This window comes from Trachymyrmex cornetzi, unplaced genomic scaffold, assembly GCF_001594075.2.
Source record: "Trachymyrmex cornetzi isolate Tcor2-1 unplaced genomic scaffold, Tcor1.1 scaffold5, whole genome shotgun sequence".
Taxonomy (NCBI): domain Eukaryota; kingdom Metazoa; phylum Arthropoda; class Insecta; order Hymenoptera; family Formicidae; genus Trachymyrmex; species Trachymyrmex cornetzi.
The window spans coordinates 146,046-171,596 of NW_017299806.1; the positions used below are offsets into that span (position 1 = coordinate 146,046).

The following is a 25,551-nucleotide window of genomic DNA, read 5'->3' on the forward strand; positions in this document are numbered from 1 at the left end:
TTTCTATATCAAATCAGCTAAAAACGAATTCTACAAATGCGAAAAAAAAATTCTTACGATTTTCTTTTGCAAATTGTGAGGTTTAAATAATAGTGACTATATTATTAATAATATTACGTCATTTTAAATACTTGTAGTTTCTGAAATAAGTTGTATTTATATTATTTTTACTCTTAGTCTTTTCATAATACGATTTTTAATGTAAAATTGGGGTGTAGCGTAAACCGAACACACCTGTCCGTAAAACAGACCATGAGCTAACTTAATTTTTATAATGTTGCTTTATAGTGTCAAATAAATCTATTGGAGCTGAAAGCGATCGTGCATATATGGAACAACTCTAGAAAAACTATCGCGTTACATATTTACATCTTGCAGAACAGCATAAAGTAAATATGCATATAATTCAATAAAAATGTTTTATAACGAAGTAAAATGATTCTGAAAAATCTTAAATGCATTCACTTATAGGTATACTTTATACAGATAATTCCTGTAAAAGAAAAAGAATAGGAATACGTAACATTACTGCCTACTGTGTCAGTTTTGGAGCCCATTTTGTTTCAGACGCTCATTTTTGAATAACTTACGAAAAACTTAATTATTGCAAAATTGCTAACAGTATTATAAAAATTGCTTATACTATCTGATAGAAGACACTTTTTACTTTGTATTTATGTTTTTGAAGTTGTATTTTTACCTTTTGTTTAAGAAATATTGTCTAAAAACAAAGTGGTATGTCGGTATCGGTGACCTTCCTCTATAATTAAATATAATTATTTAAAAAATAAAAGGCTACACTCAGAGAGAGAAAAATATCGTGTTAAAAATTATACAGCTGACAACTGTATAAGTTTTATGGATAGAATTAATGCACAACTAAATGGCACAACTATTGTATAGTTGTAATAACTATAGCATAGTTTATTTGCAATATATATATAACTATAAAATAGTTTATTATGTATATATATAATAATATATATATGTATAAACTCTACATTTAAAATTTGTAAAATTGTCACCTTTATAGTTACCATCACTACATATTTTTCTCTGAGTGCATTTTTCTCTTACAAAACGACTAATTATAAGAAACTATAATCTAACAATTTTAATTTTTTAAATAATGAAGATTAATAAAAGGTAATAAAAATAACAAAATGTATTAATATACTCACAAAGATATACGTTCTGACCTTCGATCAATTTCATATGGAACGCTAAATTATCACAAATCGTTCGAACTCCCGACCCTTTCGTAAATTTTTCAATATCACGAGCATGACGATAACGAGGACACATGATGGTGGGGAAAGAAACGCGAGTTAGAAAGCCTTAACTGTCTCTCGGCCGGCTACAGCCGGTAAAATCGCTTCTCAGTAAACCTTCAGCGGTCGTCGATCGTAGTTGTTGCGCGTTGTGTGTGCCAACTTCGAGACCTCGTTTCATCGTTCCCATTAACGAGTAATATTAGACTTGTTTTCTCTTCGATATGATATGTTCTTTTATGAATTATCAAAGAGAAATTAATCTCAAAATTAGTATAAATGTGTATTCGTATATTTTGTAGCTTAAATAAAGCTACGATATATTAGTGTTGAAACGTAATCATAATCGAAGTCAGCAATCTTCATGAAACAAGATTTTGACAATGTAGTGCCGTCAATATATATCGTTTTAAAAATATATATATATAAAATATTTTTGTAAATAGTATTATTAAAAAAATATCTAAACATCTACGAAGATTATTACGTTTATAAATGTATATCTACAAACATTACATTAGCTACATTAAGTTTTGCAGAATAATCGCAAATAAATTTTATAAACTGAAAGTTTAACCAGTGCGCCTGATACTAACCAGATAAGATAAAAAGTTGAACGTGACGTTTGCGAGCAGGGACTTATTATCGGCTGCCTCGTCCATCGGCAAGTGAAATTCCCCGTGGTTGTGCAAAGAAGTAGGTCGCAAATACACGTTAATACGAAACAAGAACGAAGCCTGTGAGACATTATTTCGAAAGTCTTTCGGTGAGACCAAAGATTCGATGAGACCAAAGTTCAAGGCAACTATTATTAATTCTAATATAAACTTAAAGCAATCATTACTAAAGTCCATGTATATACAATGTACATGAAGTACGACCAGAATCACAAGTAGTTATGTCCTTGAATACACTATATTTGCATGTGTTATACAATAAGTGAAGTAAAGACGATACCACTGCGTATGTTACCAAGAATTATACTACGGTTGATTGATCAGACACGCTGGTTTTCTCGCCGTATGCGCAAACCACAAGTCCATCCATTCTGAAAGATGTTCCTGAAATGCCAAGAGCGATTATTATTGCGAAAAAAGGAAAGCGCATAATTTGCCGTGCATTCGAAAGTGACACGCGATGAGAGGACGTGAGATCGTTATTTAGAATCAATACTAATCGCAACGTTCATGCAGCGACACTGTTGGAAGGGAGTTGCCAATGCTGGTTTATGAATATTTATTAGACAAAGGAAATAATGCAAAAGCATTTGGCTACAACTTGGAGCATGCGGTCGTGCGGAAGTAAAATCGAACAATCTTAATCGACAAGAAGCGCAAGAAGTAGAACGCGCGTAGCAAAACTAAAGGAGTGTTTTTCGGATGATGGAAATGGTGAAGGAAAAACCGCGCAGACGAAGTGTGAGCGAACTGCTCAATTGGAGATGCCTAGCTGAATGTAAAGGCGCCATTGCTGGAAATGAAAATGATAGCGCAGGAAGACTTTTGCTAGAGGATCGTAACGGAGAACCGGAGACACGCAGGCGGAGACGATCCGGTACTTGGCCGTGAGTAAAAAAAGACGTTACTTGAATCTTCCAAGAAATTATAGAAAGGAAACGGTGATGAGCTTTTGAATAAATCATAAAACCCAGCCTAATGATTTCCTATCAATCCTGCACGGAAAGAAGAGATTTTGCCGGAGTATCTAAAAATTTAACTGAATACAGATCTGAAAATAATTTTGTTAGACTATCAAAATAATTATGTAAGACGCTTGAACTGTTGACTAGAATATAAAAATATTTTGCATTGTTTTTCATGTTTTAATTTTCTACATAATTATGTTGTTGGTCTAACAAGATTATTTTCAGAATTGTTTCTGGCCAAAAATTTTTTTGATATTTTAGCAAAATCGTTCTGTGTGTACTTTCGACGACAAACAGACAAGACGATGAAGCTTTATCAACTAGCGATTTCCAGCAGGAAACAAAATCTTTAAACGTAACTGACCGCTGTATCCGAAAGTGCATTATTTCTTGTTTCAAAAATAACATCGAGTTGCATTTCAGCATCTAACCGCAAGCGAAATACGAACGATGATATTAACACGTCAGCAACTTCGGTTACAAAATAGGTTGGCATCGTTGGATATTTTGACGATATCAAGCAAAAAATTATTGTCATAAATATTTGAAATCAACTGCAACAAACAAAACAATAAATAATTCAGCTTATAATAGCATGTAGCACAATGGCCACGTTTTATAGCAGTTTTAGGTAAATAATATTTATAAATGAATAAAGTGGATCTAAATAAATTATTGTACCAATATGTATTACACTTTTATTAATAAGTATATATAAAAAATATGATTTAATTCATAATACGACGGCTTTAAATTTGAAAATAAGTATTATACAAATACAAGAGTTTTTAGAATAAGAATCAAGACAAATAGAAAAATTAAATAACTTTTAAATCTCTCTCTCTCTCTCTCTCTCTCTCTCTCTCTCTATACAAAAAATTTTATATAAATATTCAGATTTAATAATAGAATTTATGAATAATCTATGAAATAAATTCTCATATTTTTGGTAATTCTACTTTGAGATGTGATGTATAGATTTTTAACATTTTAAATTACAGAAGTAACTTTTTTTATCGTTCTTCGTTCTACTTAGAAATAACGACTAATTCTTTTAATTAATTAAATAATTTTAATCCGGACTTTAATATTGTTTAGAGCTAATTAAACGAAGTTATAAATGTATAATTCAATTGCAATCTAATGACTCTAGGATACCTGGCTTTCAGGACACTTCTCAATTTGCAATACCAAGAAATTTTTATTGTTCTTTTATCATTAATAAAAAAATGAATTTTTTATTTCATTGTGTGATACTCAACCAATATATCGAAAAATGTGCACAGATAATAGATTGATTTCTAAATATATTATCGTTAATTCGATATTATTTTATATGAAAATCGCGCCAAATACGAGCAAACAATTTTACTAATACAAAACCATATTGTTTCACTTTGTAAAAGTGAGATCACGTAATTTGACTCTATCTCGCATGTAACATAAGACTCAGTATGTAATAGCTTGCTCAACGTTTTCGCTGTATTATGACAACATTGTTTTCGTTGAACACAAAGTTCTCAGATATTAAAACATTATAAGTAAATAATTTAATTTAATTCATTTAATTTAATCGGAAATTTTAGTTGAATTTTTAGATAAAAATTAAATCGATGAAGATATTAATATTAAATATTTATATACATTAAATATCTATTAAATAAGATAAGAAGAGAGAGAGAGAGAGAGAGAGAGAGAAGCTAATAATACAATTTTTTAATATTTAAAATCTTATTGGTGCAAAAATTATTTAATTATTGTAAACATTTAAGATTCTTTTCAAAATTCTTTGACATTTTTCACAAATGAAATTTATCTAATCGAGTTCCTCGATCGAATTTGTCCAGCTCGATCAATCGGAAAGCCGGTAGAGTTTCAAAGGAAAAAAATACGATTGAGAGATTAGAACTGAAACAAACAAGGTTGCGTGTTTAGAATTGATTGGCGTTCTCGCGCTTGCGTATGTCGTACTATTCGCTGGGCGTCTCGACGTCGGCGTGTTCACGACCTAAGAGACATTACTGGAGACTAGTTCCTCGTGGTGTGCCATTGCCGAACTGTTTAATCACAGCTGATTCGCGTTACTCTAATTGTTAGAAACGTCATTTCTCTCCCACCTGTCTGTCAAGAAATATAACGTGGACCGATTGTAAAAGCAGCGCACATGGATGAAGCCGAGTTGAGGTATTGCCATAAATAAAAAATAATGATTTCCATCATTAACGTAACTCATATTTTATCAAAGTCATACGAAGATTTGTCTTCATCCACTTCGAATATAAAACGCGATTATTTCTCGACGTGTCAAACATGAAGGGTAACCTCCTAGATTTTTGGAAGTCTGGGAAATCTCTACGAGTGTGCACGTGTATCTTTTAGCATCAGCCGTCCGCTTGAATCACGAATGCTGCGGGAGCACTTCTTGTTGTTCCTTTCTTCGAGAGCGAGAACGCGTTCACCTTTCACCGCACATTCCATCCGATCCGGCTTTTGCTCGATGAGCTCCTGTATGGCTCGCACCCATGGCGCCTCCGTTGCGCCGTCAGTCGGAATTTCAGGAATTCGCGTACGATGTAATCGATTACAAAACTGTTCTCACCGTTTTCTCTTCGTTGATTGGGTCCAAACAGCCCACGTGTCATCTGGAACGGATCACTTCTTACGAAGATATATCTTGACTCGGTGGCGAATCGGTGGCAAATCTCATCATTACAGATGTTACGTTCTTAATCCAAATGTTGTGATCGATCACAGCTGTGCTGCAACAATATTACTCGAATTTAATAAACATGATGATATTTAGCACTTCGATGTGTTCATCGCAATACAACCGGTTTTTACACAAGAAATCTTATCGTTTAGAAAGAGAGCGTACAAATTTCCTCAAGAGTTTTTTCACTTTCGATTTGCCAAGTAAAATCAAAAAGTGAAAGAAACTAACATTTCCTTGAACCAGACTAGTCTCAATTATTTTAAAACTTAATATACCTTGATAGTACACGAACATTCGATGAATGTTCTATAAATATTTATTAAAAATATTTGTTATTCTAGGAATTATTAAAAACGTTGTTAAATATTCATGTTCATATCAATATTCGAATAGCAAAATTATAAATATTCTATGAACATACGTGGAATATTTTGTACAATACTCTGTAAAATATTGTATAAATTTTTATGCTCTTCGAATATTGTAAGGAATATCAAGATAAAAAGAGTTTTTTATAAGAACATACATAGATATTTATAAATATATATAAGTACAAATTATTCTTTATTTTTCTATAAAAGAAAAAGACTATTTCATGCAGAAGTAACGTTTAAATAAATAACATTCGCTGTAATTGTGCAAAATCTCGAAGAAAGCGCTGTTACATCAGCAAGTGTGTCTTAATTTAGAAAATAAATATACAATCGAGAAAGTAAAGCAATCTGTAAGCGACGAAAATATCCTCGATTACAGACGTCGGCGCAATATATTTCGTCTAATAGATTCAGTCAGAATTATCACAACGTTGTTTGCGACATTCGTTAACATGCGTTAGCAATTACTATCTGCAGCATCGACGCGAATTGTGGAACGAGTCATTACCGACCGTCAGCGATAGGATAGTAATTGCGAGCCACTTTTCTATCCAGACGCGTCATTCCGCGCGCAGCCATCTCGCAACTCAGTCGCTGTTATGTGTCTGAATTATCGTGATTAAAGTTGTTACGAAAAACACGTACGCGAAGATAAACACTTAAAAATTCATATTTAACATTTTATAGTTGTGTAACATTTTGATAGGTACGCGTACGCAAGATTGGCGCTCTTATTAGTTTTAATGGTGCAGTGGAATTAGAAACGTTAAAATAGCAATACTGGAAGCGAAAGCAATTTATTTTGTGCGCAATCGCAATGTCTATATCGAGAGATTGAATCAAAGAAACAGATCATAGTCCAGCATAAATTGTGGTAGTTTCAACGCAAAGTTTCGAACGAAGTTCAAGGCTCGCGCGATTTATTCGAGAGACATTTCATGCTGTAAATTTTTTCCTTTGAGGTGAGCCCGACGCGCTAATTAATAAAAGTCTGCTATTTTTTTAATGATACCGCAATGTTTTTAACCGCAATGTTTTTAATGATACTAATATTTTAAAATTTGCATCTATACATCCTGTGCTTGGCTCAAATAAGTTTATTTACTTTCTTTAATTTAATCATTACAGCCTGAATTTGAAGTTTTTTTTTTAAAAACACTAATATTTTAATTAATATATGTCATGTAAATTTTTACTTAACACGTGATAAAACAGCAATATCAAAACTAGAATTTCTTATTGCAATCTTATCTTAAATAATATCTTCGAAAAAATAAAGACTTGTTATTGAGAATGATTTCGAAGGCCTTTCAACGAACGAAGGACGTCATAATGCCGTCATCTCAAAACGAGACCGAGTCCTAGGATTTAAGAATTCGATAAGAAGCAAATAAAATGTTGATTTGATCGGGAAAGTTATAAATCTAATAGTGCGATTACGTTCGTGAAAGTCGTATATATAATCAGAAATTATATAATGTTCTAATAAAATTTAATACAGATCAACTTTTTTTAATAGAATGAGAGACAAAAATTAAACAAATATCTTAACACTTCGATATCACCGAAATAAAAATTCATAATATCAGGTTATACTCAATTTGAGTTATTTTTAATCATTTCTATAGATTGCCACTATTCCTACTCAATAAGCCGTTAATTTGATTAAAGTAATTTAATTCAAGAAATTAAATTGGATTCAAATTAGTTTATTATTTACACTAAATTTATATGTTAATAATGTTATTTATTTTAAAACTAAACAATTCAATCACAGTAATACATTGATTTACGTTTTGATAGAAATGGAAATTAAAAATAATAAAACGGTTTTTTTTTTAATTCAAGGAATTCGATATTGCTTTTTTAACATCTTATAACAATGTAGTGTATCATTCAAGATTTCTTTTACATTATTATAAGTTTTTATTAATGTAGATACGTACATTTTTTGCATTCCGTTATATTTTTTAATGTTTGGTATTTTGATTAAAAAAATTTATATATTTATTTTTATGTGATATTTTTCACAAACATATTATGTGGATACACGACAAAACGATAGAATAGCACTCCGAAGGACTAAAATAACAAAATAAATAATTAGAAATATGATGATTTATTTTTATAGATGTTTTATAAGTATACATACGAATTTTAGTTAGCGATAGAGCAATTCCGATTTAAAATGTATGGAGTTGGATGATGTTATTTTTAGTAACCGTGATTTCTTCCTGCTAATCGTACGCAAATCTAAATATAAATTGTTTTGGCACAACTTTGCTACGAGATCTTGACTACTTTATTACGCGTATCGCACATCTACATATGATACTGTTGTGATTCATAAAGAAAGCGTTCATCATAATTCGCTTGGTCATGATAATTCTTAATATATTATCAACATTATTCGAATTTTTAACGTTAAATTTTATTTTTTTATATATTTATTTATTTTATATGTTCCTATCGCGATAACTATTAGTTAAATTAATATTAATTTATATTCCTGTTGATCTAGCATTAAATAGTATCAATAGGAGATGGGTTTACATTTCAACGAAGACTAACATTTCAAAAAACAAATTTATTATTGCAGTTAGATTTACTTTGGATTCAACCTTTCTTGCTTTTAATAATAAAACTTATAAACAAGTATTTGGTACTCCAATTGGTTCATCGTTATCACCGATAATCGCCGACATTGTAATGCAAGATCTGGAGGAAATAGCAATTAATAAATTACCAATACAATCTTTGTAGTATTTTAGATATGTTGATGATGTCATTCTTGCGCTCCTATCTGATACTATCAATAATGCTTCGAATATTTTTAATTATTTACATTTGAGATTAAAATTTACTGTAGAGGTTGGTACAAATGGCAGATTGAGTTTTCTTGACACAATGCTTATTATAGATGATCATAGAATTATATTTGACACTTATCGTAAAAAGATGTTTTCAGGAAGGTTCCTTAATTTCCATTCAAATCATCCTCTCTGCCATAAAAAAAGGCACAATTATTAGCTGTATTGACAAAATTATTCTCTTATCACATCCACGTTTCCAACAAAATAATTTGATAGATGCTATTCATATTTTCTTAAATAATTGTTATCCTCTTTCATTTATCTTCTCTATAATTGAACAGAGATTAAAATTTCATATAACATAATAAAAATATTACATGTAATGTTTAAGTTAAAGATAAATATTTTACGATTTCTTACGTCAAATCAATTTCTGAAAATTTCCTTCCTATTTCCAGTATGTTTCATTGTAAACTAGCCTTTTCTATCCCTAACACACTAAAAGGTCTTATTAAGAGAGGAAAAGACAAGTTAGATTTCTTAACTAATCAAAACGTAGTATATAAGATTTCTTGTGACGATTGCAAGGCGAGCTATGTTGATCAGACAAAAAGAAAATTAAGTACGAGATTACACGAACATATCTTTGATATTAGAAAAAATATGGGTTCTCCTACTGTCATAATCAATCATCGTATCAATTTTTACTACAATTTTAGATGAAATAAAATGAAAATCTTAGATTGCGAATCTTCGTACAATAACAGATTAGTGTCTGAAATGATCCATATCAAAAAACAGAAACAAGGTCTTAATAAACAAAATGATACTGAATCGTTACCTGAATCTTATTTACAGGCTATACAATCTTTCTCTCCCTTTTAACTTACATTCTTTCTCTTTTTACTTCCCCTCTCCCTTTTTCTCTTCCCTCTACTTCATTTTTTCCGTCTCTTATGTTCCCCTTCCTTTCTGGTTTACCACATCAACCTTCTTGCTTATGTCGAATTTATATTGTCTCTGAACATGTGAGAGATATGAGTCTATTTTCACTCTCATAGCATTGTCTCAAAATATACGAATTTTATATTTTATATTCACACACATCCATAAGGTATTTATTCTCTTTTAATTTAGCTGCTACTAAATTAATATATATATATTTTATGTTTGTACATCGCACAATTTCAATTCTTATTAATGGTTTTTATTGTACATTTTTTATTATATATTACTTTTTTATTTCTATTCTTTGTTTCTTAGTTTGTATTCTCATTTCTATTACTGATTGCTGATTTATATTACAATTTTGCATTATATTTGCACTTTTTAACAGAAACAATTACGTTGTCTATACTCTATATACATAACCGAAGGAATACATTGTTTCCGATAACATCATTCTTATTACAATTACTACATGTGCTGAGCGAGATTATTGATAATTTTAATACTGCGATTGAGAGCGAATTTTAATTTTTATATATGTTCTATTTGTAATAATTTCACTGTTATTTTAACATTGATAATGATCCAATAGGAATCGAAACGTTTGTTTTTGTTTTGTTGTTTAATGCCGGCAAATTAAAGTTTTATATATTTTAACTAAATTTAAATATTTAAATGACATGTTTATTTATTAACGTTTTAAATTTTTAATTTTTCACGATTATTCTTAGGCTCGTAGCCCTTTCTCTTTTTGTTTTTTTAATATTAATTTACCATTTTATCACAAATATCTTGAAATATTTTGTGCATACAGTGCTACAAAAAGTTTAACTTAATTTGTGATAATTTTTTTTTATCTGCAAGATTTGGCCGATATGTCTCTATCAAATGTTGATGAAATCAATGGACAATATGACTTCGTTTATGATGTCGTTGGCCAGTCAAATGTCCCGTCGATGAACAATAATCTACAAAATCGCATCCTCAGGTAGATCTTCCTCGATAATTTCCTCTTATCATGAAAAAGTATATTCTAAATATTACGATCAGTAATTTACAAAACTCACTGATAGCAGACATTGGACATTGACTGGTTATCTGTAGAAAATATTTAATTGTAAGTTAAAAAAATGTCTGCATGTGTGTACATATATATATATGGTATATATGAAGCCATTATTCTGACGGGGTTATTTTAAGCTGGAATCATGATAGTTAATTTCCGAATGATAAGCATGCATGCATACATGCTAAAATATGTTCATGCATTGTATTCATGCATTTAGCGCAGTATGCTGATATATATGTTTTTTTTATTTCTGTATTTATTTTTGTATATTCATAGCTTATTTCCTTGTATATACCAATGAAAAGATTAAAAATAGTCACGTAATCGAGTAGACGATTGATAGTACCAACAAAAATATTTTTTTAACAATTGTACTAATTTTGTAGTTATCTGTCAAACATCAGACTGCATCATCAAAGCAAGCATAGCAGTATGCAAGCACGCATGTTTATCATTCCAGAAATCATTGGTTCCACTGTTATATTTGATTACATTGTGAAGAAACGTAGAACAAAATTAAAACTAGCGAACTTGAGCGTGTTATTATGAAATGCATTTTCCTACATAATAAGAGCGTTGCGTGATACTTGTTAATTCATAAAAAAATATGACGTAAATTGTTCCGCTATAACAAAAAATTCAAATCTACTAATGTTAAAAAACTAATACACTAATGCATTATAATTACAACTTTCATCGATAAGTAACCAGGTCAGACTAGTTATTGTCTTGACTTAGAATAGTTACAGCATGCCCAGTATTCGACAATAAAATAACCGGTTCTATATATTAATTGTTATACATAAACACGCTATAATAAATTTCAATTTTAAATAATGTAAATTTTTAATAAATTGATTTTGGTACTTATTCATTCTTAATTAAAATACTTATTTTACATTTTTAAAAATAAATATGTTAGTAAAGAAAGGTTTTGACACGAAGACGTGATAAATCGATCCTTTCGCCTCGTATTTTTCTTTAGAAAATGACTAATGGAGAAAGGAATGGAGAAGATCAGGAGAAGTTTGCTTCGAAGGTCAGAGTCTTGAGTTGAATATACTCATACTTTTTTTGTGATATCTCTGTTCGAAGTTGGCAAGATCACTCGACATATTTGATGATTTTTTTTATGCTTAACACTTGTTTTCTTTTTATTTTACAGAAGAACGAGAAGTCTAAACGCACCCAGTCCCGTTCAACACTTCGGGCGATGTGGGGGTATCATGAAAACTTCTGTAACGGTTATGTAAGTACCTCATACGATATTTTGATGGAGATATTGAAAGATATTGATTAATACATAGAATATTTCTATTCTTTCTCTTTAAGTAGTTATTTTATTATTCACACACATAATTTAACGCATTAAAATTGTCCTCGATAGCGCTCCTATTAGATATTAGCATCACTGATTAACCTTTTCATTACTACAGGTACTTTAGTCACGCGCAAAACAATTTCTATACTATGTGCGAAATATTTTAAAACATAACGTAAGATATTATACTTAAAACGTTAGAAAGTGTTTTAGTATATAAAAATACGAGAGACGGAGTCGCACAGTGGTCTGATCGCAGTTCGCAGCGATTTCGAAAAAATTACAAATTTCATGTTAACGTTACTATAATATATATCATTTATTGTTAATTTTAGATCTTATCTCTCTCAGAACATAACAAAAACTATTAATTATTGCATATGATCAGATAACATATATACAGGGTGTTCGGTAAGTTTTAACAAAGCGCTCGTGTATATAGATAGAACGGACTAAACTGAGTCGAAAAGCTCTTACCATTTCGCAATTTTCGTAATAGTTAACAAAATACTACTTATTAAAAATCGCTGAATTTTTAAATAATTTTAGACAAAAATTGTTTATTTTCTTCTAAAGTTTTGAGAATTTTTTCAAAATTTTTTAATAGATACCATATTTTTTCATGTTGGTAAAAATAGTTGTCAATAAGAAAATGCAGTACTAAAAAATTAATGAAAAATTCTGAAAAAATTCTTAAAACTCTATGAAAAGAAAATAAGCAATTTTTATCTCTTTCTGTTTTTCTATAAAGAATAATATTTGAGTAAAAAATATTGAAGACCAATATTTGGCAATTTTTAGTAATTAATATTTTGTTATAACTATTGCAAAAATTGCAAAATGGTAGAAGACTTTTCGATTCAGTTTAGTTCGCTCTATCCACACACAAGCGCTTTATCGAAACTTACTGGACATACTGTATACAGGGTGTTTTCAAATTCGCGCCCGCAAAGTACAAGACGTCATACTTTACGCTAAAAGAAACAACTTTTTCCTTTAGCAAAGTTGCATTTAAGTAATTTTTGCGGGAGAGCAGGTTGAAATCAACAAATAAGCGCAAATATTATTTATCAGACGTAATTTTGTTAAAGAAAAAAGTTGTTTGTTTTAACATAAAGTATCACGTCTTGTACTTCGTCCACGCGACTTTGAAAATACCCTGTATATTTGATAAACAATAACGGCAATATTAAACAATAATATAAATGATTTGTAATAGAACGATTATTAATATATAATAAATAATAAAAAAGTAATATAGTAATAGTTATAACAAATAAAATAATACAGCACACGTAAATGTAACAACTCTCTAGCTTCGGTCTCCTCTACTCTTAAAAAATCATAATAACTTTATAAGTCGCACACGTATGCATTTTATTTTTGCAGCACAAAATTTCCTCAATCCAAAATAATGAGATTTAACTTAAGTTCAACATTTGCAAGTGTCTGTAATTTTTTATCGAACTTTGAAAAGTTTAATGTTATAAACATTGAATTATTAATCTATGACTGCATTATAAATTGCAATCAATATTAAATTTAGCATTAAATATAAAAAACTCTTAAGAAATTACCTAATTGGGAATTCCGGTAAAATCATAAACAACAATAATCTTATATAATAGCAACGATTAACAACACGTCGTCAAAGCCGTCGCGACAATAATGTTAATGGTCGGAAGCATAAACAAAATTATCTTACTATATACTCCATTGTAAATTAATGTTATCGCCAAACACTAGGTGTCCGCATGGAAAGAATTTATTCAATTAGTATATAACGTAGCAATAGACATTTCGATTCTATTGCAGATCCTTTTGAATATCGCAATAATATTCAATATAATACAATTAAAAATTAAAAATACAATTAAAAATTAAATCATACAATTATAAATTGAATTTTTAAAATCGAACATTGTGCGACATGTAGCCGTGTCTTGTGTTGTAGTCATAATAAATTGTGAGATGTCCAAGCGTATTATCATTATAATTACCAAGTTAAATGATAAACGCTAGTGTCTGGCTTTCTTAGGCATTATAATTCTTTGATTTATTCTTTGGAGATTGTCAATTTCTTTTTGTTGTATTAACGTTATCGATGAAAATTTATAGTTTCTAATATTTTGGAATGTTTATAACAATATAAAACATTCAAAATACTCAAATTAAATTCTTTATATTTTGGACTTTTTTCGCGCTATACTGATTTAAATCACTGTGCGTCGAGTTGAAAGATTTTCTTGTAAAAAAAGATTCGAAATACATCTGTATGTATTGTAGCCAGCAAAACCAGCAAATGTAATGAAATAAAATTATTTGCTTTTTATAGGAATTAAACATTATCTAAAAAAAAAATAAAACAGCTTTTGCCGTTTTCTAAACGCAAAAAACGTTTAGGTATTAAGTATTATCTAAAGTAAAACAGCTTTTGGCGTCATTTTCAATTAAAATACTTTTTAAAACTAAGTATCTTTGAGCGTTTCCAAATAATATATTTTCAAAAATTAAACATGTTTATTTTCGAATAAGACACTTTTAGTAAAACGTTAATCTCCCTTACAGAACTTGAGTAACCAACACTAAAAAACAGTAATTAATTACTATTTTGAGTAATAAATTGTCCAGTATTAGATTTCTGAGGTAAGAAGTAAGATATGCTTAGTAAATAATAAAAACTAAATGTGAGTCTTTATAAAACATTTCCTCTGTATGTGTGTGTGTGTGTGTGTGTGTGTGTGTGTATGTGTGTGTATGTGTGTGTGTGAGAGTTAGATTATTTAACTCCGTTGTTTTTAAATTTAAATTAACGAGAAATTGAATAGAAGAAGTGGCGATTGGAAATGAAAAAAGGTTTTTTACTTTGGAGAAAAGTATGTAGTAAAAATTAACGGGTTTCTGATAGTAAATAATTTAATCAATTTTTTTTATCAAAATGATATGGAAGTCGTATTAAATGTATAGAAAAAGGTATAGAATTTATTTTTCTTTATATTTATTGTCAAAATGTTTGATATCTATTATATATTATTTAATATTTTTTGTCTTATTAATTTCGAAAAGAGACGAAAATATCCTTTTGTTGTCTAATAAGTTAATACTCCTTACCGACAATGGTTAAGTACACTGTCACTTATAATTATTTAAACAGATATTTGACTTCGATTTTCATGTTACAAATTAAATGTCACGAATTAAATGTTTTTAATTCATGGAATACTCGGTTTTTCCTTATTACGTTCATATATTTACTATAATTAATACTATTAATTTTACTAATTTAACTTTTACGGTGTTTTTGTAATATTTAGTGTAAACAGTGGTCATTCACGTCCAGCGTATTTTTTTTAATGGATTAAATAGTTAAAAAAAATTTTATTTTTGCAAATATGTAAACACAAATGTGGTAGTGATATGTCAAAAAATTTGTAACTTTTGATCAAATCAATGAAATCTAATAATTAAAAATCGAAAATAAAGTTCATAAAGTTTAATAAAAAAATATATCCCAACAAATTTTTTAATTCAAAAGTTCGGGACATAAAATTACAATTTTGAAACTTATAAAAATAAGCGTTCGTATGAAAAATTAACATTTAACTTTAAAAAATTAATTTTTTATTCGAAATCTATAATCTCATACATTTTCATAAATAAAAAAATACGTACGGAATAACATTGTAAGAGAACGAAAAAAATCATAACATCTCTTCTGCAGAATGATTTGCCATTTTTATTTTAAAATAAAACTGAATAAAGTTTTTTGTTACATATACGTGTTTTACTTATAAAAATAGTCAAGAAACACGAAAAAGATCATTTCCTTATTTGTACGACAAACATGCGTTGCGGATAAACAGGAATCATTTGTGTTCGTGCTCGATTTTGTATCTGTCCACTGTTTAGTAAGAAAATAACGTCCACTGCCAGGCTTTTATGGGCACCTTCCTCCACCCCACAAGTTTTTTTAGGAGCAGAACGGCGCGGCCATACTCACTTGTTTTCAAAATATTCATAATTTTAAAAATCGCACACAAAAATCGCACCTATAGACACAAATGACCTCAGTTTAGTAAGAGTTAATACTACTGGTTTTTGTACACTATGAACCGAAAATTTATCTTAAATGTTTATCTGGAAATGAGTAGAATAGTCTTTAATCTCGGTTTATATAAAAGAACACTTTTCTTAGCTTTCTAAATTTTTCTTACAATAGAACATGTATATACTAACATTCAAATCTTTCAACCATTGTTTTCTTGACGTTCTAACAAAGATCTTTTTCTAACAAAAATCTTTCACATCTGGGTCCAGATGTGACAATATTAACAAAATGTAACTCAACCATCACTTGAACCATTATCATAAATTAACTCCAAAGAAGAGTCAAAGTGTATTATTGTAAATAATACATCTTCATGATATATTTTTTTATTTACTCAACTAGCTGTTTTGTGTCTATTTGCGCAATAATTATAACACTATTACTCATATTTGCCGGTTTCTTTATTAATGTTTTAATATCGTTAGTCGCATCAAACTTATTGATTAAAAATAACTCAAATTGAGACATCTTAAATTTAACAGTGTACTGGCATTGGAACACTTCAAAAAATTTATTTAGTCTATGTTCGACACTTTTTTCCTTATCATGAAGAATAATAACAATATGTTAGGCTATTATATTTAGACGTAATCGCTTTGAGTACATGTGCGGCTCATACAGCCACGTCGTATAATGCATTTCGTAGTAGACCGTAACAAAAAAGTTAAATTATAAAAAGAATATTTCACATCATAGTCATATCATCGCTCAGATTTGCAATATCCGTAGATCGATATTATCACAGTTAATTATATATATTTATTAAAAATAATAGTATTATTAATCCTCAAAACATGCGAGCGTATAAGAAAAAATCTACGTGCATAATGTTTCATTAGTTAGGTGATATTCGCTTTTCTTAGTAGAAGAGGCTTAACGGTCACATCTTCATTAGCAAACAATCATACCAAGATGGTAATCGCATTCATGTAATAAATATCGAACACACTAGAAACGACCGACGAAACTCATTTGCGTTTCTTTTTGCAAGAAATGATGACTAAGCGTGACACTGTATATTGAGAAAGCATTTTAAACGTAACCATTTGTTTTTGTCTACTAGTTAAATCTTATGTTAAAATTATATATATATGTATCTTAGTACTTTTTCTAAGGTAATTAATATGTTTTTTAGGTTATTATTAACAAAATTAATTTAACCAGGATTGTAGCATAAAATAATATAAAAATAGCATTTAGCAATAATATAAAAATAGCGCGTTATCTCTCTCTCTCTCTCTCTCTCTCTCTCTCTCTCTCTCTCTCTCTCTCAGAATAACATGATTACACGCTTCTTGAACGAAGCCTATATATTCTATTCTTGTATTATTTTATGCTACAACCCTGGTTTAAGTTAAATCGCCTTTAAATAATTACCTAAAAAATATTATTTTTGAATACATATAATTTTCTTGTGGAACAGAACTCTATATGTATATATGTATATATGTGTGTACGTATGTATATATTTCTATATATAAAGATTTCATATTTATATGTTTATAACTTATTTATTTCGTGTAATAAATATCTATATATATATCAAAATTTTAGAAAAAATTAATGGACGTTTCATCATGAATATGATAATCTTCTGTCAGAGCTCGAAAAAACACGTTTTGTAATACACTAAATCAGATGCCGACTGCGTGATTTCCCGCGCCTGCATACGACGAGTAAGCGCGTGCGCAACATTTCTGTTTAAATGTCTATCTTTTAGTTGAGTCAGTAAGCGCGCGTTTGTCAACCAGTGGCCAGTGCCGCATCATGGTTGAAGCATCGAGGTAGGTTGTCGAAGCGCACGATACTTTTTAGTTGTTCAGATAGTAGTTGACCGTTTACAATCCAGTGACACAAGGTCTTCACTTCCTTAAATATTGATTGATAGTTTCAAAGAATCACTTTTTGTTGATACAGTGATAAATTGCCCAGTGAACGTGAATTGAAGTTTTTTTTATGAAGAAGAGAAAGTTTTATATACATATTACTAGTGTTAAGTGTGTTTAAACATGAATTATCCTAATTATTCTGAAATTTTTATTAATATGGTGAACTCACTGTAAGCTTTACTCGTTTCTTTTTTTCAAATTAATAACTTGCATTAAATTTGTGTATAAATGTATTATGAATAACTTGCATCAAATTATACATAATCATACATAATGTCACAAATTATTATATATAATTAGAGTCATTTTTAATCTTTCAAATGATATTTAACTCACAAATTTCATTCTTTAATATTTAACAATGTGTGCTCTATTTCTTCTTTCTCTGCTTTTTCCTAGAAAATGTTAAAAAATTATCCATTAAACATTAGCAACATGATCAAATTTTATAGCCCACTTTATTTCAATCAAGCTCATGAAGTTCGGCAATCGGACAAGTTATTGATTCCCTACTTGATTTTGACGCAAAACTACATTTTAAGATTATCTGACAAATATTTAGGAACAGCATATCAACATTAATAAATTGTAATTATATATAGTTTTACTAACCGAACACGTATAATATTCGGGAAAAATTAAAACGACTTGAACCGGTGCACAGAAAAACACATGCAAGTTCATTTAAATTGGCAGAAAAAAAACGAAAATTATTGGTACTAGAATATAATCAACAAAAGTTAACGAACTAATAATTAAATAAATTGAAACATTTTATTAACATAAATTGTCAAATATAATGAACGGAACGTTTCAACTATACTCACAACAATCATCTTCAGCTATATTTATACATATATGCAGTATATGATAAGTAAATGATAATAAGTATTAGCATTATGAAACTACATCCATAGTTGGAAATTAAAAGTTACATATACAAGAAGTGACTATCGGAATGTAATCTAAGAATAAGATGTAAAGTACAAAATATTTTTCAATATTAAAAAATTTTTATTTAAATAAAATATTTCTAGCCAATTACAAATAATACGAAATGTAGATAAAGATAATGATGGATTAAGGTAATGGTAAAAGTAACAGCTAAATTTGTTAACATTACTATAAAAATGTAATGATGTTACCGTTATAGACAGAAAAAACAATTTTATCGAAAAAAGTAACGATGTTACAAATGACACGTCACTTTCCCATCCTGCAAATATATTTCGCTTTGTTCAATGATCTCTAACTACCTATTTCTTTCTTTGAAAAATTTCCTTTAAGACAAGTATTGAAATAAGGACATCACGCAGTTACCTGAGACATGAACTAAAGTCGTTGAACAAAGCGGAATCTTCTTACACATAAGAAGATTTGAAACGAATTTTCCGAACAATTGTTCAGAAAATTATATATTATTAGGTTAACCTAATAATAATGAACAAAAAATGATTTCATTGGATCTCTTGTGACTTTGTAATGAAAATGTAAATGTAAATGTAATGCAAATATTCTTGTTATTGTTAATAATTCTCAAATACGTTTATTTTATTTATTTATTTATTTATTATTATTTTTGCGAGCTTATATTTATTTTATATCTAATGTAATACCTTGTTTTAATCGTCTTACTGGCTGACTTATAACAGCAGTTCTGCTGATGTCTTGCCATTTTGTATAAATTTTGTGTATTGCAATAAAGTATATAAATGAATGAATGAGTGAATGAATGAATGAATGAAAAAATAATTTGTCATAGACTTAACTATTGCTATTTTGTAAGAAATCTTATGATGGTAAAGTTCAAATGGTATAAAAAAATTAAGTCGTGTGTCGGAGAAAGTAACAATAATGTAGATATTGTAGATGATATCGATGATGTCCTTATTTTTTGAAAAAGAAATAAAATTATTAAAGAAATAAAGTTATTAAATTATCAAAGAAAATAATGTGTGAAAACACTTAACTTAAATGTCACGAGAGGACAATATATAAAAAATTAATATAATATCTGATAAGATTTTAACAAAGTTTCATGCTGATAAAAGTAATGACAGACAAATGAAGTTCATGAAACAAACTGTCATATAATCGTACATCAACAAATTATTATAAGAGAGTATCAATTTTTAACAATTGTTAAGGAGCACAAGTAAACAATAATAAGAATCGTTAAAAAATTCAATATTTTTTAAGGAATTAATTCCATTTCGTTTTACCATTAATTTCTATTTTCTTTTATATGTAGCAGAGATCAATCTTTTATTATGATTAGATTCGGAGTTCAATATTTTAAGATTCTTTTAACTAAAAAAGTGATTAAGTCCTAAAATTGTATATTCCGAATAATGGAAATGATAATCGAAAAAATCATAACGATTCTAATTTTATAGTATATTAATATGTTTCTTGATTCTTGTATTAAGATATCTCTTTGTTTATTGGCATCGCAGTTTCTACGTAAATTTTGTACACAACATATTATTAGAACTAAACTCAGTTTTATTTTTGCTCTCTCTAATAAATTTACTTAAGGAAGTTTATTTAAGCCTCTGAAATCTACAGAAAATTATTAGTATTTATAATTAGTTAGTGCATAATACTCACAATAAAATCGTCATCGCATTATATTTGACATCATCAAACAAATTACTGCAGATTTATTTATTTTTCATTGACAGATAAGTTGTTTATTCCTAACCAGTTATCATATAAAAAATTACGATATCTGTAGACATTAATAACTTGCAATTGGTGATGCACGCGATATTCCATATTTCGAAATTCTCATCTCGTATCGTCTCGAAATCGAGACGATATCGAGACGATATAGATTTAATAAATTTCGATATGATACGATATTGTCTTTTTCGAGATCGATATTTTCAGTTTAAGAATATCGAATATCGCATAAATAAATCTATTTTTAGAAAATAGATAATATTTAATAAAAAAAATCTTAATTAGATATTGTGACTAAATTCAATGCAATTTTTTTATTAGGAACATATAAAATTAATATAATGGTTTATGGTACTAATTTTACGAATATATTTCAAAAATATTCATAAAAATACATATATAAACTTATAAACTTCTGCGAAAAGGAGAGGAGAAGTCGCACGAGCAGAGCAAAACATCTAAAGCGAGATTTTACGAAAAAGAAACACATTGGAACAATGTGATATAGATATAGGCTGTGTTCCGTTATTCTCTACAATTACTAAAAATCTATAATTTAAATCTATAGTTATGTATACTATAGATTTTTAGTACTATAGTGAATAACAAACACAGCCATAGGCGCATTTTAAAAATATAAAACAGATTGAAAATCTGTACAAATAAATTCGATATTTTCGAGAATATCGAAATTGAGACGATACTTATTTTCGATATTGAAAACGAGATCGATACGAGATTTAACTTTTCGATATTTATGCGAGACAAGACGATATTTTTAAAAATATCGTCTCGTCTCGATGCATCACTACTTGCAATTTCAAATATATTTTAAATGTCACTTGAAAATTCCATTTATGTTTGACTAATCTTCGCAAATACATATTTGAAGAAAAAATATATAATAGTTTCGCAATTTTTTTTTATTTCACTGCATTGCCTTTTCAAACAATTTATTCAATCATTGTTTATTACGAATTTTATAAATTTTTATTATTTGATTACGGATGCAAAAAATGTACATCTAATCTCTTTATAGATTACGCACAAATTTTAGTGTAATGTAATAATGTAATCACTTTAATGCTCACATAAACAATAAATGAAATTTATCGGGGTTAACACTTTTTTATATTTCATCAATTGTCGCCTTTGTCTCTTTGCTTCGATTGTTTCGCAACGTTTGTACAGTAACACAATGACAGCTAGCGAATAATTAGACGAAGCCTAATATAGAATTGATAGTAATATAGATGCGTAATATAGACCATTAACGTAAAATTTGTTCTTCCGACCACACTTACCCATGCTGCGTAAAATATAATTCAATCTTATTTGAACCCACGACCTCAGTCCTAAGTTTGTTTTTATAAGAAACGTGAAATAGCAGTTTAGCTCAGCTGATATTATCATAAATTAGAAGAGAGAAAAAATATGTAATGATCGTAATACTTTTGCTTGTTCATTTCAGGACTATTCAGGATCCGGCCTCTCAGAGGTTGACGTGGTACAAGCCACCTCTCTCTGTTCTGGTTATCAAGAAGGTCCGTGATTCGTCAGTCCTGTTACCGTTTGTTCAATTGGTCACATGGTTGATAGAGGTAAATGTTAATATGATCATTTAAAATATATCAAAGATTGCGATTTCGATATGCCTATCTCGAAAGGTTGATTAACGGGCTCACAAACTGACGTCAGCAGCACATTTATCTCATAAAAGTTATTATAAAATAATAATTTTCTAATAAAAAGTTATTATAAAAATTAATTCACTTTATTTGCATGAAAAACTATCATAATTTCCAATTCATACTTTCGCCACGTATTCTTAATATTAATTTCATATTATATAGAGTATAATTGTATTTAATTCTTACATCTAGTACATATTGATAAAAATATAAAAGTTATAATCTGATATGATACTATATTATAATTTTTTATTTGAGATGAGATTATTACGTTAATTATATGCTAATTGAAGAAGACTCTGTGTAGTTGAAACGTATTATGTATGCTCTGAGAAAAAAATATCCTAAATTTCAATAAATATTTATTTGGATAATACCAACTAAATATTTATTAAATATAAAAATATCTTTATTTGATACAAAAACATTAATTTGATTTAACAATCACTTCTTTTTATTAAGTAAATATTTATTTATTGTAAGTAAATGTTTAGTTGGCAGTATTCAAATAAATATTTATTGAAATTTAGGCTATTTTTTTCTCAGTGTGAGAATTGAGTGATTTTGTATCTCAAATATATATTTTTATTATAATTCTAACTTTCTTGCTCGTTTTGATAGTTTTCTATTGCTTGCTTTGTCAAATTATCGAGCGCTTTATGTTATTATTATATTATAATTATCCGTACGATGTAAAGTAGTTATTAAAGTAATTAGTCTATACATATATGTACAGTATATAACAAAAGTAAGTAGACATATATTCTTAATATTTGAATTTTTTTTTTTCTAAAACTTGATATTTAAACATCCTAGTGAATAGATAAAAAGCGAACATTTATTATAAGGTAAACATTCGTTTTCTTTAAGATTTTTTTTTATTCGTATAGATTAATTGTGACGCGTCAGAGTTGCCTGATGCGTATAATCAGCGGCGAATGATTTGCGTAAATGATGTATTCTTACCCTCACGTAATAATTTTGCACGTATTTTGTATTTATTCTACTGGGTAGTAAAGATATAATGTCGAAACTTTGTGTTATATATACATATATATATATATATATATATAACATATTTGACTTATAGCTATTATTTATTATATTTAGAATTAAACATGGGAAGAGTAAATGGTTGCAATTATGAATTTCATTTGATTTTTCTTTAATGCAGGCAAAACGAATGGTTGTATTTGTGGAAGCTTCTGTTCTGGAGGATCCAGCCCTAGCCAGAGATCCTAGATTTCAAAGTGTTCGCGATAGATTACAAACCTTTAGGGACGGCACAGATGACTTGCAGGTAATGATAATCTTCGCTTATTTTGAAATATTTATAACAAAAATTATAATCTACGCGCGTGTTTGTTATACAACTTGTTGCTTATAAGGTTAAAATTAATTTTTATACTTACATCGGATCCAATTTAGTTAGTTACTGGACGATAAAAGTATACAATATTGTAAAAAGTAAGGATTAATAAACGATAAAATTTTTATTAATTTTCAATGAATGTTTTTTTTTACTACTTCTTCTTTTAAATGGAGTGCATTGCTTTTTGTTTTCAGGATAAAATTGATTTTATAGTCTGTTTGGGGGGCGACGGCACACTTCTTTATGCCAGTTTGTTGTTCCAACAGTCAGTGCCACCTGTAATGGCATTCCACCTTGGTTCCTTAGGATTTCTTACACCCTTCGAATTTGATAATTTTCAGGAACAAGTGACCAATGTTCTTGAAGGTTAGTTATTAATTTATTTTACGTTTTTTTTTAATCGCCAAATTTACATTGTATCTTGTTCTAGGTAACGCGGCTTTAACTTTAAGGAGTCGTCTGAGGTGCATAATTATACGCAAGAATGAAGACAGTCAGTTGACTGAACCACCAACGAATCTCTTGGTATTGAATGAAGTTGTAGTGGATCGAGGGCCCTCACCTTACCTTTCAAATATCGACCTATTCATTGATGGTAAACACGTGACAAGTGTCCAGGGCGATGGTTTGATCGTGAGTACGCCGACCGGGTCGACCGCTTATGCAGTTGCTGCTGGAGCCAGCATGATTCATCCTTCAGTTCCTGCCATAATGATCACACCAATCTGCCCTCACTCTCTGTCCTTCAGGCCGATTGTCGTACCTGCCGGGGTCGAGCTCAAGGTAGTTTCTTTAATCTTTTAAAAAAATCGAAGAAACGCGCTAATGGAATGTTTTATACATTTATGGTAGCGGATTAAAAATTTCTTAACAGCTTCGAAACAAACGCCTTTTAATTTTATTCATGAAAACAAAATTGTCTTATTCAATTCTTTTGAAATTTATAGTATAGATACTGGAATTTCACTTCAGTCGGTTTTGAATTATTTGTAATAACGAAATCTATGGCCCACCTCAAAGAGAGAAAAAGTTTTCATTTAAGAGTTTTTATAACATTTTGAAACAACTTAAATAATAAAGGTTACGAGTCAATGCAGGATGTTAAGTGCTAATAAATGAATTTTAATCTTACAATAATTTAAATACAATGTTAAACGTTTCGACCCTCATTAGGTCATCCTCAGTAACATAAAAATATATAAATAAAAAAGGTCGCAAAATTACAAAAGTATCGAATAATATACCGAATAATATAAATGTGTTCAAATATAATTTGATAATTTGTAATGATTTCTATAATCAAAATTGTCAAGAATTTACTTCTCTCGTCATTCTTCCAATATTCATCCGCATGTGATGATAAGAATAGGTTAATCTAACCAATCCGTCCAACCAATGTTTCCTCCCAATCGCATAGACAATAGTTAAAAAATAATAAATTATATAGAAATTAAATCGCATCGACGTGCCTTGGTGGATCGACGTTAATTTAAAAAAAAAAAATCAAATTGTAAATGTAGTCCTAAACGATTACAATATAATATATTATAACATTTTGACTTATTGATAACAATAGAATTGAGTCTTATTCGTTATTCTTAAGATTTATAATAGGTTATAAATCTTAGTCAGAATTAGTTTCATTTGAATCT

At 28.8% G+C, this 25,551-nt stretch overlaps 1 protein-coding gene across 10 annotated transcripts in view; it reads left to right on the top strand.

Moving 5' to 3' along the window:
* The window catches only part of LOC108765585 (NAD kinase), a 34,515-nt gene that overhangs the window by 6,631 nt on the left and 2,333 nt on the right, over nt 1-25,551 (top strand). For 3 of the 10 annotated variants that reach the window (XM_018514364.1, XM_018514369.1, XM_018514365.1), the window contains 5 exons: nt 11,999-12,082; nt 22,308-22,437; nt 23,702-23,827; nt 24,094-24,265; nt 24,330-24,682. In XM_018514364.1, the coding sequence (XP_018369866.1) occupies nt 11,999-12,082; nt 22,308-22,437; nt 23,702-23,827; nt 24,094-24,265; nt 24,330-24,682 (865 nt within the window). Of the gene's footprint in view, nt 1-1,441; nt 1,468-1,783; nt 2,836-4,870; nt 5,101-6,588; nt 6,966-10,628; nt 10,753-11,998; nt 12,083-18,012; nt 18,047-22,307; nt 22,438-23,701; nt 23,828-24,093; nt 24,266-24,329; nt 24,683-25,551 lie in introns of those variants that run through there. The other 7 variants (XM_018514362.1, XM_018514367.1, XM_018514366.1 and 4 more) reach the window with 7 other exon arrangements.